The sequence below is a fragment of the Balaenoptera ricei genome, chromosome X, assembly GCF_028023285.1.
Source record: "Balaenoptera ricei isolate mBalRic1 chromosome X, mBalRic1.hap2, whole genome shotgun sequence".
NCBI classification, from domain to species: domain Eukaryota; kingdom Metazoa; phylum Chordata; class Mammalia; order Artiodactyla; family Balaenopteridae; genus Balaenoptera; species Balaenoptera ricei.
This window is the reverse complement of record NC_082660.1, coordinates 74,694,144-74,707,177: the sequence shown is the minus strand read 5'-3', so window position 1 is coordinate 74,707,177 and position 13,034 is coordinate 74,694,144. Positions and strand designations below refer to the sequence as shown.

General features: G+C 36.9%; 1 protein-coding gene across 6 annotated transcripts in view; it reads left to right on the top strand.

Annotated features, from left to right (window-relative positions):
• RPS6KA6 (ribosomal protein S6 kinase A6) overlaps positions 1-13,034 on the top strand; it is a 202,331-nt gene that overhangs the window by 8,215 nt on the left and 181,082 nt on the right. For 3 of the 6 annotated variants that reach the window (XM_059910277.1, XM_059910279.1, XM_059910278.1), the window contains 3 exons: positions 1,157-1,222; positions 3,691-3,769; positions 6,331-6,372. The exons of 1 other annotated variant lie outside the window; for it this stretch is intronic. In XM_059910277.1, the coding sequence (XP_059766260.1) occupies positions 6,355-6,372 (18 nt within the window). In that variant the 5' untranslated portion in view covers positions 1,157-1,222; positions 3,691-3,769; positions 6,331-6,354. The remainder of the gene's footprint in view (positions 1-1,156; positions 1,223-3,690; positions 3,770-6,330; positions 6,373-13,034) is intronic. 2 more of the 6 variants (XM_059910281.1, XM_059910282.1) reach the window with 1 other exon arrangement.

Here is a 13,034-nt window from a genome sequence, read left to right as displayed (position 1 = left end):
GAATTTGATCTGAATGTTATTTTCAATGACCATCATCCTAAATCACCAAACCCTTCAGTGTCACTAACCAAGCTATCTGTTTTTAGCCTTAAGATTAATTAGGTGTATGGGCTTCCCTGGTGGCGCAGTGGCTAAGAATCCACCTGTCAATGCAGGGGACACGGGTTCGAGCCCTGGTCTGGGAAGATCCCACATGCCGCGGAGCAACTAAGCCTGTGTGCCACAACTACTGAGCCTGAGCTCTAGAGCCCACGAGCCACAACTACTGAGTCTGCGTGCCACAACTACTGAAGCCCACGCACCTAGAGTCCGTGTTCTGCAACAAGAGAAGCCGCTGCAGTGAGAAGCCCGTGCACTGCAACAAAGAGTAGCCCCCGCTCACCACAACTAGAGAAAGCCGCGCACAGCAATGAAGACCCAACACAGCCAAAAATAAATTAAATAATAAATTTAAAAAAAAGATAATTAGATGTAGCTTTACATTTAAAATATTGCCTAAGCCAATATAAATCAGAATAATGAAACTCAGTTTTCAAGGTGGATTTTGCTCTTAGGTTGTTGTAGTATAATTAAGGAACAAATACACCATCACCCACTCTTATTTTAGTGGTGTAGAGCTAGTCATTTCCTCAATACTATTATATAGATTATAATCATACTTGCCCTAAAAGGTTTATTTCAAGTGTGACAGTTTGGGGGCAAGTTAAATTTTCAATATTTATTATTCCTCTCCTTTGTCTCCATGTGAAAAGCCTATGGTTCAATTGCAGCTTTCAGTTGAGACATGATATTTTGTCATTAGTAGTCTGAGACTTCTGTCTGTTTTGTCCATTCTTATAAGCCGGCAGTCAAGTGTCACCAAAAAAAGCTGAGATTCTTTATAAACCTCTATCCCATTTCCAAATGATTACTAGTAAGTATCCGTAAGTCCTAAACTCCAAACTCACTTTCTCTTTCAGTAGTCCTTACGTTGACCTTGCCAGGTAGATGTTCGTATAAATGAGTCCTTTTTCTTCTCTTCACCTCAAATCTCTATCTTTTCACTCTCTAGCATTTCCACATTCCTTTCTCTCTATGGAATAAGTGTCATTCCTTTATTTACATTGCTAAGCCCTATATCCATGCCCATAATTTTACTCTTATTCTGCCTTTACAGGAATTTTGCATCACCTATTATCAAGGTCTGTACACAGGACCAACTTTTGGCCCAATAACAAATCAAGTAAGTGAAGTTTTCTTCCTCCTTCCTTTATTTTAATATCTTCTGCTGCAATCTTGCCCTAAAGGCCCTTTCCACCATAGAGTGTAGTACTCTCAACTAGTAGTCACATTTGTGAATTCAACTGTTAAAGTACTATGGTGTTAACAACTGATAATTATAAAAAGATCAGTGTTTGGCCTTCTTGTGGAATAATTAGATTTCAATTTGGGGATAAAGGACATGCTGAAATCTACCAGCTTTGAAAACCTTACATTAGTGAATCCATAAGGATGGAATTTCAACCATTAGTTAAAGAGGTAATTTGGGGCATATGCCTTTCCCAATGTCTCGTAAATCATGCCAGATAGGCAGGCGTCTATTTGGCTACTTTAAAATCAGCCTTGTTCACCATTCATATTATTCTTGTCACAGTTTGAGTGGGTATTTTCTAGAATTATTTGGTAGATGGTAAATGTCCACATGGTGGAATTTAAAGCAGTGCTGTCTAGTGCTGGTTTTTACAATATTACCTAGAAACATTTTGCAATAGCTCTGGGTATTGGCATGAGCATCTTGTATTAAAAATTCTGCAACAGTTCAGAACCTAGTACTTTCAGATGGCTAATGGGTGTGGATAGCAAATTTTGTCCAGATAGTCTAGTGGGTAACATTTGAATAATTATCCATTAAATAATTTCCCATTTTGTTTAAAGCATGTTGCTTCAGTGCTATAATATTTTGTTGTTTCCTAAATGCTTGCCTAAAATTCCAAAATCTTATAACTGAGTGCCCAACCTCCTAATATTCAACTTGGAGCAGTTGTAATCAGTATAGCTTTTATTGTGGTTCTTCTAGAAATTCTTATTGAACTTAGCATGTGAATACTTTTCTAAACAGGTGACTTGTCTTCCCCTTCTGTCCAGCTCAGCTCCTGCTCTTTGAGGCTGGAGCTTATGTAAAATTCCAATTTTCATCAAAAAGTTAATCGAGGTAATTCATTAACACTTCTTGTATACAGTGCTGTGACATCCATAATCTCTACTATTATGAGACACAGCTTTCTTTTTTTTAAAATTTATTATTATTATTATTTATTAACATCTTTATTGGAGTATAATTGCTTTACAATGGTGTGTTAGTTTCTGCTTTATAACAAAGTGAATCAGCTATACATATACATATATCCCCATATCTCCTCCCTCTTGCGTCTCCCTCCCACCCTCCCTATCCCACCCCTCTAGGTGGTCACAAAGCACCGAGCTGATCTCCCTGTGCTCTGCAGCTGCTTCCCACTAGCTATCTATTTTACATTTGGTAGTGTATATATGTTAATGCTACTCTCTTACTTCATCCCAGATTTCCCTTCCCCCTCCCCGTGAGACACAGCTTTCTATTTGTGGCCTTTAAACTAGGCTATTCTTTCCTCTTTAGTCGCATAACCTTTAAGTAAATACTTAACAGTGAATGACTAGAGTTTAAAATAAATTCACTGTACTTGCTTTGGAATATTTTTAATATTTGACAGATTGGATGATATGTAACTTTTGGAGGAGAACATCCCTGGAATTCTGTCCAATGGAGCTTTAATATTTTTAAATAATCTCATGATAACATTAAGATAGTTTTCTATTACGTCAAACAGTTATAGACTCTTCATCCACAGGCACCAGTTGATCTTTTTGTGTCTTCTTTCATCATTCCAAGCAATAGCTTCATCTTCTGATTCATCAGCTGCAGGGACGCCTTCATTTACTATTTGGTTAAGTTTCCATTCTTCTGCAACTTCCTGTTTAAAGGCATCGATTTTAGCTGTAGATAGCATGTTTCTTCCACTATGTCTTGCTGCCAATCTACAATATTTTGTTCATTTTACCTACTTTCCTGTTCTGAATGAGGATGCAAGGGAAGGGGTGGAGGGGAGCTGTAGGGATGCATTGCTGGCCTATCCTTTGTGTTATCAGTTTCCAGTTAAGTGGCTTAATAAGAATAGCATAATTCCATCCCACTTGTCTATTTAATGTCCTGGGAAATGTGACTGGGTGATTAGTTGACTTGTATTTCAAACAATCACCCAGTATTTCCCAACCCCCTCTGAGACTGTTGTACTGGGTCTCTTGAAATCTTTTATAGTGCCTAATCACTGGGTAGTAACAGTCATTCCACTGTCCACAATTTGAGACTGACTTTTGGTGAAAGCAATCTTTCACTTTTGCTCTGCCTCTTCTTATTTTGGTCATAGTAATCAAGACCTCCAGGAATGAGCCTTCACCATACTAATTTTATTTTCTCTCTTTCGGGATTGTAAAATCATCTTAAAAGAAATAAAATGGCAACCATTTCTTGATGAGGAGCCACTTGTATTTAACTGAAGTTTGTGATGGTTGCAGACATGCAGGGAAATATGAGTTGCTAATTTAAAGGATTAGTTACCTCCTGAACCAGATTGTTGCATGCAACCTCCCTCCACTAGGCTTCTCTGTAAATCTTAGAGAGGAACATGTGATTGGAGAAGCTGATCTACATATCAACCTTTCAACCCTTGATCTACATGGCTTGGAGACCACCCAGGTAAGGCCTTGAGATCTACTAGTAGATCATTATCTAATTGTTGGGGACAGTTGACCTAGACTGATTGGACTATAAGATGTTATATTTTGAGAGGATTGTTATTATTATTAATGACTAAGAATCCCACTAATAAAGAGAAAGCAGACGGAAAAAGCCATAGGGGAATAAGAAAGGGCATACTGACTCATTCTGTTCTACCCAAGCTGCTGTTCTTCTCCATAAGGGATTGTGACTGATGATGCAAAGTGGATGGTATAACATCCCTCTGTAAATGATGACTAAGATAATATCTCCAGAAACCTTTATCATTCTCTTCCTAACGAGGGATTCATTCAAAACGTATCCTGAAAAAAAATATTTTAAAATATTTTAAAAGATCATCTCTATTTTCTTTTTAAAAATTAGTTCTCATTTCAACCAAATGATTTTGCCTAGATTAAGTATCAGCAAACGAGTCATGAAACTCCTGAGTGGTAAACCATCAAAGCTTGAAATTACAAATAATAAAATGGATTAAAATGATAAGAGGGTTTCAAGAGTTGAAAAAAAACTTAATAAGAGATAGGAGAGATTATTGCAGAAAAAGTAAAGATGAATAATGAGAATTCCAAAAACAAAGAAGAGAATGATGGTCAGTAGGGAAATAGAGATAGACATTTATTGCCAGGAGAGTTAGAGATTTCTAAAAAAAAAAAAAAAAAAAAAAAAAAAAAAATATATATATATATATATATATATATATATATACACACACATATATATATATATATATAGTTTACCAAGAATAGAGGGAAGGAAATAAAATATAGATGCTTCCTCCCTATTTACCCCTCCTCCCCCAAACAATTTTTTTTCTGGAAGAAAGGAGGGGGAAAATGATTATTCAAGAAGAGAATAAAAAGGAAATGAAGCATCTCAAAGCTGTCAGAATTCAAGGACTACAGACCAGATTGCAAAGAAACTTTTCAATCATTGCTTTGAATGAGGAGATGTTAAATTTGAAAATCCAGCAGGGGGAGGGAGATATGAAAACTAAAAGACGGAGAATGGGGTGGGCGGAAAGCAATGGTGCTGGCATATCATGGGGTAACACCATTAGGGAGGAGAGTGAGCAGGGGAAGAAGAACTAACAGCTTCAAAGTTATTGTTAGAAAGCTATTGGATTTTTAAGACATCTGAAATCTTTGGGCTCAACTCAAAACTTTATACTGCTAAAAACTTAATCAAAATTAAGTACCTCTGAAGTTTTGAGCTCCTAGTTTGGGCTCACAAGAAAAATAAACTCTTAATTGGAATCTTATTTAACAGCAATCTACCCACCCCTACAGTATTCACTTAGCAGAGCAGAGCAAGCACTGAATATGGATTGAGTAGCTCAGGTTTTCTAATGATTCAACCCACTGTTAATGAAAATGCATCCCTTTATATGACTGCCTTAAGTGATGAATAATGAACCGCTTTGTTTACCTCTCTCTATACCTTCATATCTGGTTACTGTAAACTGTGCTTTTAGGTACATTCAGAATTAAGGGATTCTGGTTTGTGGACTGCTTTATCCTTAGGTCCTTTTGTTATTGCTGTTCCACAAGTATGAGCCATTTGATTTTCTTTTTTTCCTGCAGCTCTAGAGGGTAGACTTCATTTGTAATCTGAGAAGACAAAGCTAGAGGGGCAAAAATGACAGTGTAAGGATTCAGTTTGGAGCCTGCGATTTCCTTTGAGAATTGACACTCTTGTCAACAAGTATTTATTGAACACATAATGCAGATTGGACTTTTTAAAAAGTGTGTAATTAAGACGTGGAACACTTTCTTCTTTTGCCAGCTGATAGAGTTTGAAGTAGCAGGAACAGTGCAGTTAAGTGATTTTCTTCTATTACTCTGTAAGTAGAGGAAAAGAGGTAGGAGTTGGGGGTTGTCAATGAACCAGGCATCCCTATTTTCAATCTAGTATTTCCTCTGGTGGCTCTCTGCTTCTCACTTCAGTCTACTCTAATTCAGCCGAGGACTATACTCATAGAAACAATAAGTAAAATCTAGAAATCAATTAAACATTATATCTACCCCCCCCCCCCAAATGACTATTCCTTCTAAGACCACAGCAGTCTGCCAGATTGGATATCCAAAGCCTCCAACTAAAAGGAAAGCTTGAAACTCATCCATTACCCAAATAGAGAAACTCTTGGAATACTGTTTGTGTATGCACTGAACTTATTGGGATAAAAGTTTGAGACAGGCAATTTGTATGGTTTGTAAAGTATTTGTCAAATCAGAGCTTACACCAGATTTCTAATTTTGATTGCAAATCTAAGAGAGTTTACCTATTGTGGAAATATTTCTTCAAGGGAGACAATAATATTTGCCTTCATGGCCATAATCTTCCCCAGGAATGTTGAACAGGTTATTAATTTTAAAGAATATTTGGATTTCAATCAGTGCATGCATCAGTAAATGATTCCACATAGCCTGAGTTAGTATATACCGTTCAGAGGAGAAAAACGTTACTCATGTGTGCATTAGCATTTTCATTTTTACTGCAGCAATACATCATTCCTTTTTCAGGATGCTGAGAAATGCTGCTGCAAAATGCACTCCAGATCTCAGGTAAAAGTCCATGACTAGCCTTTAAAAAGCTGCTCATTTAAATACAAATATCAGCTGAAATGCAAGGGAAATATGCTTCATCATCTTTGCCTATTTGTTCACCCTCTCCCAAGAGGATTAATACCTTCTGCTTCTTCTGTGTGATTATCAATTGCAATTTCTGATGCAGTGCTTGGTCAGTAATTAGGCAGATGGGCAGGAAGGGTTCTACTAGTTGACTCCAATGACTCAGAAAAAACAAGTGGCATTGGTTACAGCAGCTGCAAAGAATGATCATTTAGTCTTTGACAATGTGGACTGTAAATGAATGTGTAGGTATGAGTATGAGGGAGAAAAGAGACCTAGAGATAGAAAGGGAGATGGAGAGCTAATAGTGATTCATGGCAAGTATAAGAACAGAAGTAATTTTAAACGCAATGGATGACAGACTATAAAATAAGCCCACTTAACTCAATACTAAGGAGAAATTGTTGTGCTTAATGCTGCCAAGTATTTTTCCTTAAAAAACCCTGTTTGGATGATTTGTATGACTTTTCATTTTAGAATTTCTATGATAGGTGTTATATAAAACACAGCTTAAGCTAGAAAAATCTGAGGTGAGGTAATAAAAAATTAAAATTAAAAAAAAAACTTTCCCATCCACCATTTGAGTTAATAACCATCAGGGAGAAAATGGATTTTCTTGACTTGAAATAAACAAAAAGAGCTTTCAGAATTGTGTTTATGGGAAATAATTAAGCAAACTTTGAACTTTAGTGCTTTCAATTGAGCATATGAGCAGTTCTCAAATGGGTTTGGATTCATCCATGGTATTAACATTTTAAAATGCCATCCCTAGCATATATGTAAGTAAGTCACAGAGTGTAGCCGAATGATTTGATTAGTGTAGCAGTGAATGGGTCTCTGCAAGGGCTGTACAGAGGCCTGACTAGGCACGTCCCCATTTGGCCTCTCCTTGCAATGCACAGGCACTAATTGGGTATTACCAGGAATGTGGGATTGAAAGGGGCACTGAACCCAGAGTATCCATTTGCCCCTAAGTGCTAACCAACGTGATCCTTTTACTGGTTTACTTATTCTTTCAGTTTATTAAGAAAAATAAAAAGCCAAATGCAGAGGCCTCTTGAGCATATCCATAATTAATAACATAGGTGTCTTTGTCCAGGCACTTAACCACTTGCCAAACAGGGAGAATCACAATGTTAAGAAGGGAAAGAAAGGAGGAGATGCCGCAGGCAATATTTGATAAACTATAGAGGTTCTTTACTTTCACTGATTGTATGTGATAGGTAATAAGGTTTGATAGGTAAGAATAAAAGGAGAGAAAAAGGAAACTATGTGGCTGCTATCAATCTGCAAAGAAGCTCAAGAGATTCTGGTTGGCCTCTGCAGGATGATTTAAGGAGTACTAGAGAAGGCCGAAATCTCTCAAAAGTCTTCCATAGTGCCTGAAAGTATTGCACTTTGGGGTTAAGAAGATGTGGAAGGCTCTTATCACAGTCCTAACTTGCTACCTCAAAGCGGAAACTCATTAGGCTTTTATCATCTATTATCTTAATATGGGTTATTTTCTCAGATCAGTTTCAATTACCTAGCAAATCCTTGAGAGAAAAGAACACAATAATAGGTGAGGGTTGCTAGTGAGAAACAGGAGGAGAAATAGCCAGAGCATAAATGGCTACTCCAGCCAAACAGGTTTGGGTGGGGAACCTGCACAGTCGAGGTGATAATATAAAGACAATGGGGGCCTAGGCATTGTATGGGCAGGGGCTAGAAGAGAAGAGGTAGAGAAAGAAGACATAAGCACAAGGCCAAAGAAGCTTCTCTCTTTTATAGCTTAGCTGAGCATACTAGCCAGTCTAATATACTGTCTTCTCTCTATGGCATCTATTTTTTTCAGCCTTTGTTGAGCAGATGATGGCCATGGTAGTTAAAGAAGACGTTTAGTAATCACAGGCCATCTCCTCACCTTTCTGGTCCTTTTCTTTTAAGGTTGACAGAGAACGAGGAAAAATATAAAACCAGCCTGACTCACAAGAGGCTAGGACATTGTTCTTCCTTGTGGGCATAGAGTATAAAGCTGAGGAGAAAAGTCTTGAGAAAGAGTAGAGTATAATATCAATTAATTGGAAACAATTTTGTCAAAATTTTGAGGTTGGTTAACAGACTTCTTTGTGAAAAGCCACCTGTAGGGGAATAATCAGCTTGCAGAAATTCCATAGTATTAATATTGCCTTCATGTGGAATCTGGCTGTAAAGAAGAGTGGCATTGATAAAGAGCTAGAAGTTGTATACCATGAGTAATTCGTTAGTGTTTTGTAACCCCTACACACTCTCATTTGCAGACTGGAATTAATAAGAAAAAAAAAGACATTGCCTTTGTGTAGTTCTGAATAGAGGATTGGAAAAGACAAAGGCATTCCTGTTGTTTTGTTAAAATGCAGGTTCTCATCCTCTAAGCTGGATATCTTTTATTACTATAAATGAGTCTTTAGTTTATTTGCTTTTTGGAAATAACATTCTATTTGGTTTAAGACTTGGAAAAACTGGAGGGACTCTCCTGAAATAATCAGCAAGATGGAGACTCAGCCCTAACACAATTAAGGCTACCCTGTCCAAAGAAGACAATAATAAGGGATAATGTAGTTGCTGTATACAAGAAAATGTAGGGGGGTTATGTAGGGAAAAGGGAGATGCTGACCACTTGTCTTCTATGACTATGAAATAGTTTGCAAAGGGAAAAAACAACTTAATTTTAAAGCAGAACAGATCTTGGTTGACCCAAAAATGTTTTTGAGCATTAAGTCAAAAAAAATCATGGGAATGAAAACTGTGTGAGGAAGGTTGGGGAGTCTCTGAGTTCTTGAGGGATAATAATCATGAACACACAGGAATTTGCTGTAATATTCTTTATAGCTTTTTGTTGTAAAATATATATATATATATATATATATGTATATATATATATATATATATATATATATATATATATTTGCCACACCATGCAGCATGCAGGATCTTAATTCCCCCACCAGCGATGGAACCCGTGCCCCCTGCAATGGAAGTACGGAGTCTTAACCACTGGACCACCAGGGAAGTCCCTGTTATAAAAATATTTTAAAATAATAAAAACAGAATAATGATACCACTGTAGGAGATTATTTTCTTTTTAAAAATTTTCTGTATTTTCTGATAATCCTACAATGAACACTATATTTTTTATAATTAGATAAAAAGTGATTAAACAGTGTTTATGTTGAGAAAAAAATACATCTATTTTCTATAGATTGGACATTTTTATATTTCCTTACCAAAACATCTTTGACATTTTTCTCTAGTTTTCATTTGTCTGCCCTCTCCATTTTGTTAAGATTTTTTAAAAAAATTATTCAATAATTTTTTAAGTGCCAATGTACTGTATGAAATGCATGGATACAAATATGACCAAAGCACAGCCTCTAACTTCACATTACTTACAGTCTTATGGGGGATACAGAGAAGTGAATGAAATAATGGGGTAATTATCACAGCAGAGTTGTGAATAGTTGGAAATGGAAACCGAGAGGAGTGAAGTCTTGGAGGGATACTTAATACAAAATCTGCAAGAGTCAAACTGAGTGAGATAAGTAGGAAATGTCCTAAGAAAAAAGAAAGAAAGGAGAGCATTTTAGGCACAGGAGCACTATTTGAAAAAGCAGAGTCTAGAGAATGTTTAGAGAAAGGGCTGACCATGTCTAGAGAATGGTGAGAAGTTCAGTGAAGAAGGAGGAGTCAAGGTTGACATCTAGGTTTCTGGGTTAGGAAAACATTTGGTTGGTGAGTCCATTTACTGAGAATAGAAACAAAGGGGGAGGAGCCGTTCCAACATTTTGGGGTTGGAGACGGATGTTGATAAATTCAGTTTTGGTTATGTTGAACTGGAGTAGCCTGAAAGAAGTTCAAGTGGAGAAATCTAATAGTTTAGAAAGGAAGTCTGGATTGAGGATGAAGTTTGTGATATATTAACATACAGGAATAAGATCACATGGAGAAGAGAGTGTAAAATGAGAAAAGTTAAGGGCTAAGGGTAGGACATTAAAAAAGACCAATGTTTAAGGGACTTTTGAAGGAAGTAGAGTTCCCACCAAAAAAGACTATGAAGCAGTAGCTAGGAGGAAAAGCAAGATACTGTCTTTTTTTTTTTAAACACCTTTATTGGAGTATAATTGCTTTACAATGGTGTGTTAGTTTCTGCTTTATAACAAAGTGAATCAGTTATACATATGCATATGTCCCCATATCTCTTCCCTCTTGTGTCTCCCTCCCACCCTCCCTAACCCACCCCTCTAGGTGGTCACAAAGCACGGAGCTGATCTCCCTGTGCTATGCGGCTGCTCCCCACTAGCTATCTACTTTACATCTGGTAGTGTATATATGTCCATGCCACTCTCTCATTTGTCACAGCTTACCCTTCCCCCTCCCCATATCCTCAAGTCCATTCTCTAGTAGGTCTGTGTCTTTATTCCCATCTTGCCCCTAGGTTCTTCATGACTTTTTTTTTTTTCCCTTAGATTCCATATATATGTGTTAGCATACGGTATTTGTTTTTCTCTTTCTGACTTACTTCACTCTGTATGACAGACTCTAGGTCCCTCCACCTCACTACAAATAACTCAATTTCATTTCGTTTTAAGGCTGAGTAATATTCCATTGTATATATGTGCCACGTCTTCTTTATCCATTCTGCTGTCGATGGACACTTAGGTTGCTTCCATGTCCTGGCTATTGTAAATAGAGCTGCAATGAACATTGTGGTACATGACTGTTTTTGAATTATGGTTTTCTCAAGGTATATGCCCAGTAGTGGGATTGCTGGGTCATAGGGTAGTTCTATTTTTAGTTTTTTAAGGAACCTCCATACTGTTCTCCATACTGGCTGTGTCAATTTACATTCCCACCAAGAGTGCAAGAGGGTTCCCTTTTTTCCACACCCTCTCCAGCATTTATTGTTTGTAGATTTTTTGATGATGGCCATTCTGTTCCGGTGTGAGATGGTATCTCATTGTAGTTTTGATTTGCAATTCTCTAATGGTTAATGATGTTGAGCATTCTTTCATGTGTTTGTAGGCAATCTGTGTATCTTCTTTGGAGAAATGTCTGTTTAGGTCTTCTGCCCATTTTTGGATTGGGTTGTTTGTTTTTTTGATATTGAGCTGCATGAGCTACCTGTATATTTTGGAGATTAATCCTTTGTCAGTTGCTTCATTTGCAAATATTTTCTCCCATTCTGAGGGTTGTCTTTTGGTCTTGTTTATGGTTTCCTTTGCTGTGCAAAAGCTTTTAAGTTTCATTAGGTCCCATTTGTTTATTTTTGTTTTTATTTTCATTTCTCTAGGAGGTGGGTCAAAAAGGATCTTGCTGTGACTTATGTCATAGAGTGTTCTGCCTATGTTTTCCTCTAAGAGATTGATAGTGTCTGGCCTTACATTTAGGTCTTTAATCCATTTTGAGTTTATTTTTGTGTATGATTTTAGGGAGTGTTCTAATTTCATTCTTTTACATGTAGCTGTCCAGTTTTCCCAGCACCACTTATTAAAGAGGCTGTCTTCTCCACTGTATATTCTTGCCTCCTTTATCAAAGATAAGGTGACCATATGTGTGTGGGTTTATCTCTGGGCTTTCTATCCTGTTCCATTGATCTATATTTCTGTTTTTGTGCCAGTACCATACTGTCTTGATTACTGTAGCTTTGTAGTATAGTCTGAAGTCAGGGAGCCTGATGCCTCCGGCTCCATTTTTCTTTCTCAAGATTGCTTTGGCTATTCAGGGTCTTTTGTGTTTCCATACAAAACTACAGGTCAGTATCACTGATGAACATAGATGCTAAAATCCTCAACAAAATACTAGCAAACAGAATCCAACAGCACATTAAAAGGATCATACACCATGATCAAGTGGGGTTTATCCCAGGAATGCAAGGATTCTTCAGTATACGCAAATCAATCAATGTGATACACCATATTAACAAGTTGAAGGAGAAAAACTATATGATCATCTCAATAGATGCACAGAAAGCTTTTGACAAAATTCAACACCCATTTATGATAAAAACCCTCCAGGAAGTAGACATAGAGGGAAATTTCCTCAGCATAATAAAGGCAATATATGACAAACCCACAGCCAACATCGTCCTCAATGGTGAAAAACTGAAACCATTTCCACTAAGATCAGGAACAAGACAAGGTTGCCCACTCTTACCACTATTATTCAACATAGTTTTGGAAGCTTTAGCCACAGCAATCAGAGAAGAAAAAGAAATAAAAGGAATCCAAATCAGAAAAGAAGAAATAAAGCTGTCACTGTTTGCAGATGACATGATACTATATATAGAGAATCCTAAAGATGTTACCAGAAAACTACTAGAGCTAATGAATGAATTTGGTAAAGTAGCAGGATACAAAATTAATGCACAGAAATCTCTTGCATTTCTATACACTAATGATGAAAAATCTGAAAGTGAAATTAAGAAAACACTCCCATTTACCACTGCAACAAAAAGAATAAAATATCTAGTTATAAACCTACCTAAGGAGACAAAAGACCTGTATGCAGAAAATTATAAGACACTGATGAAAGAAATGAAAGATGATACAAATAGATGGAGAGATATACCATGTTCTTGG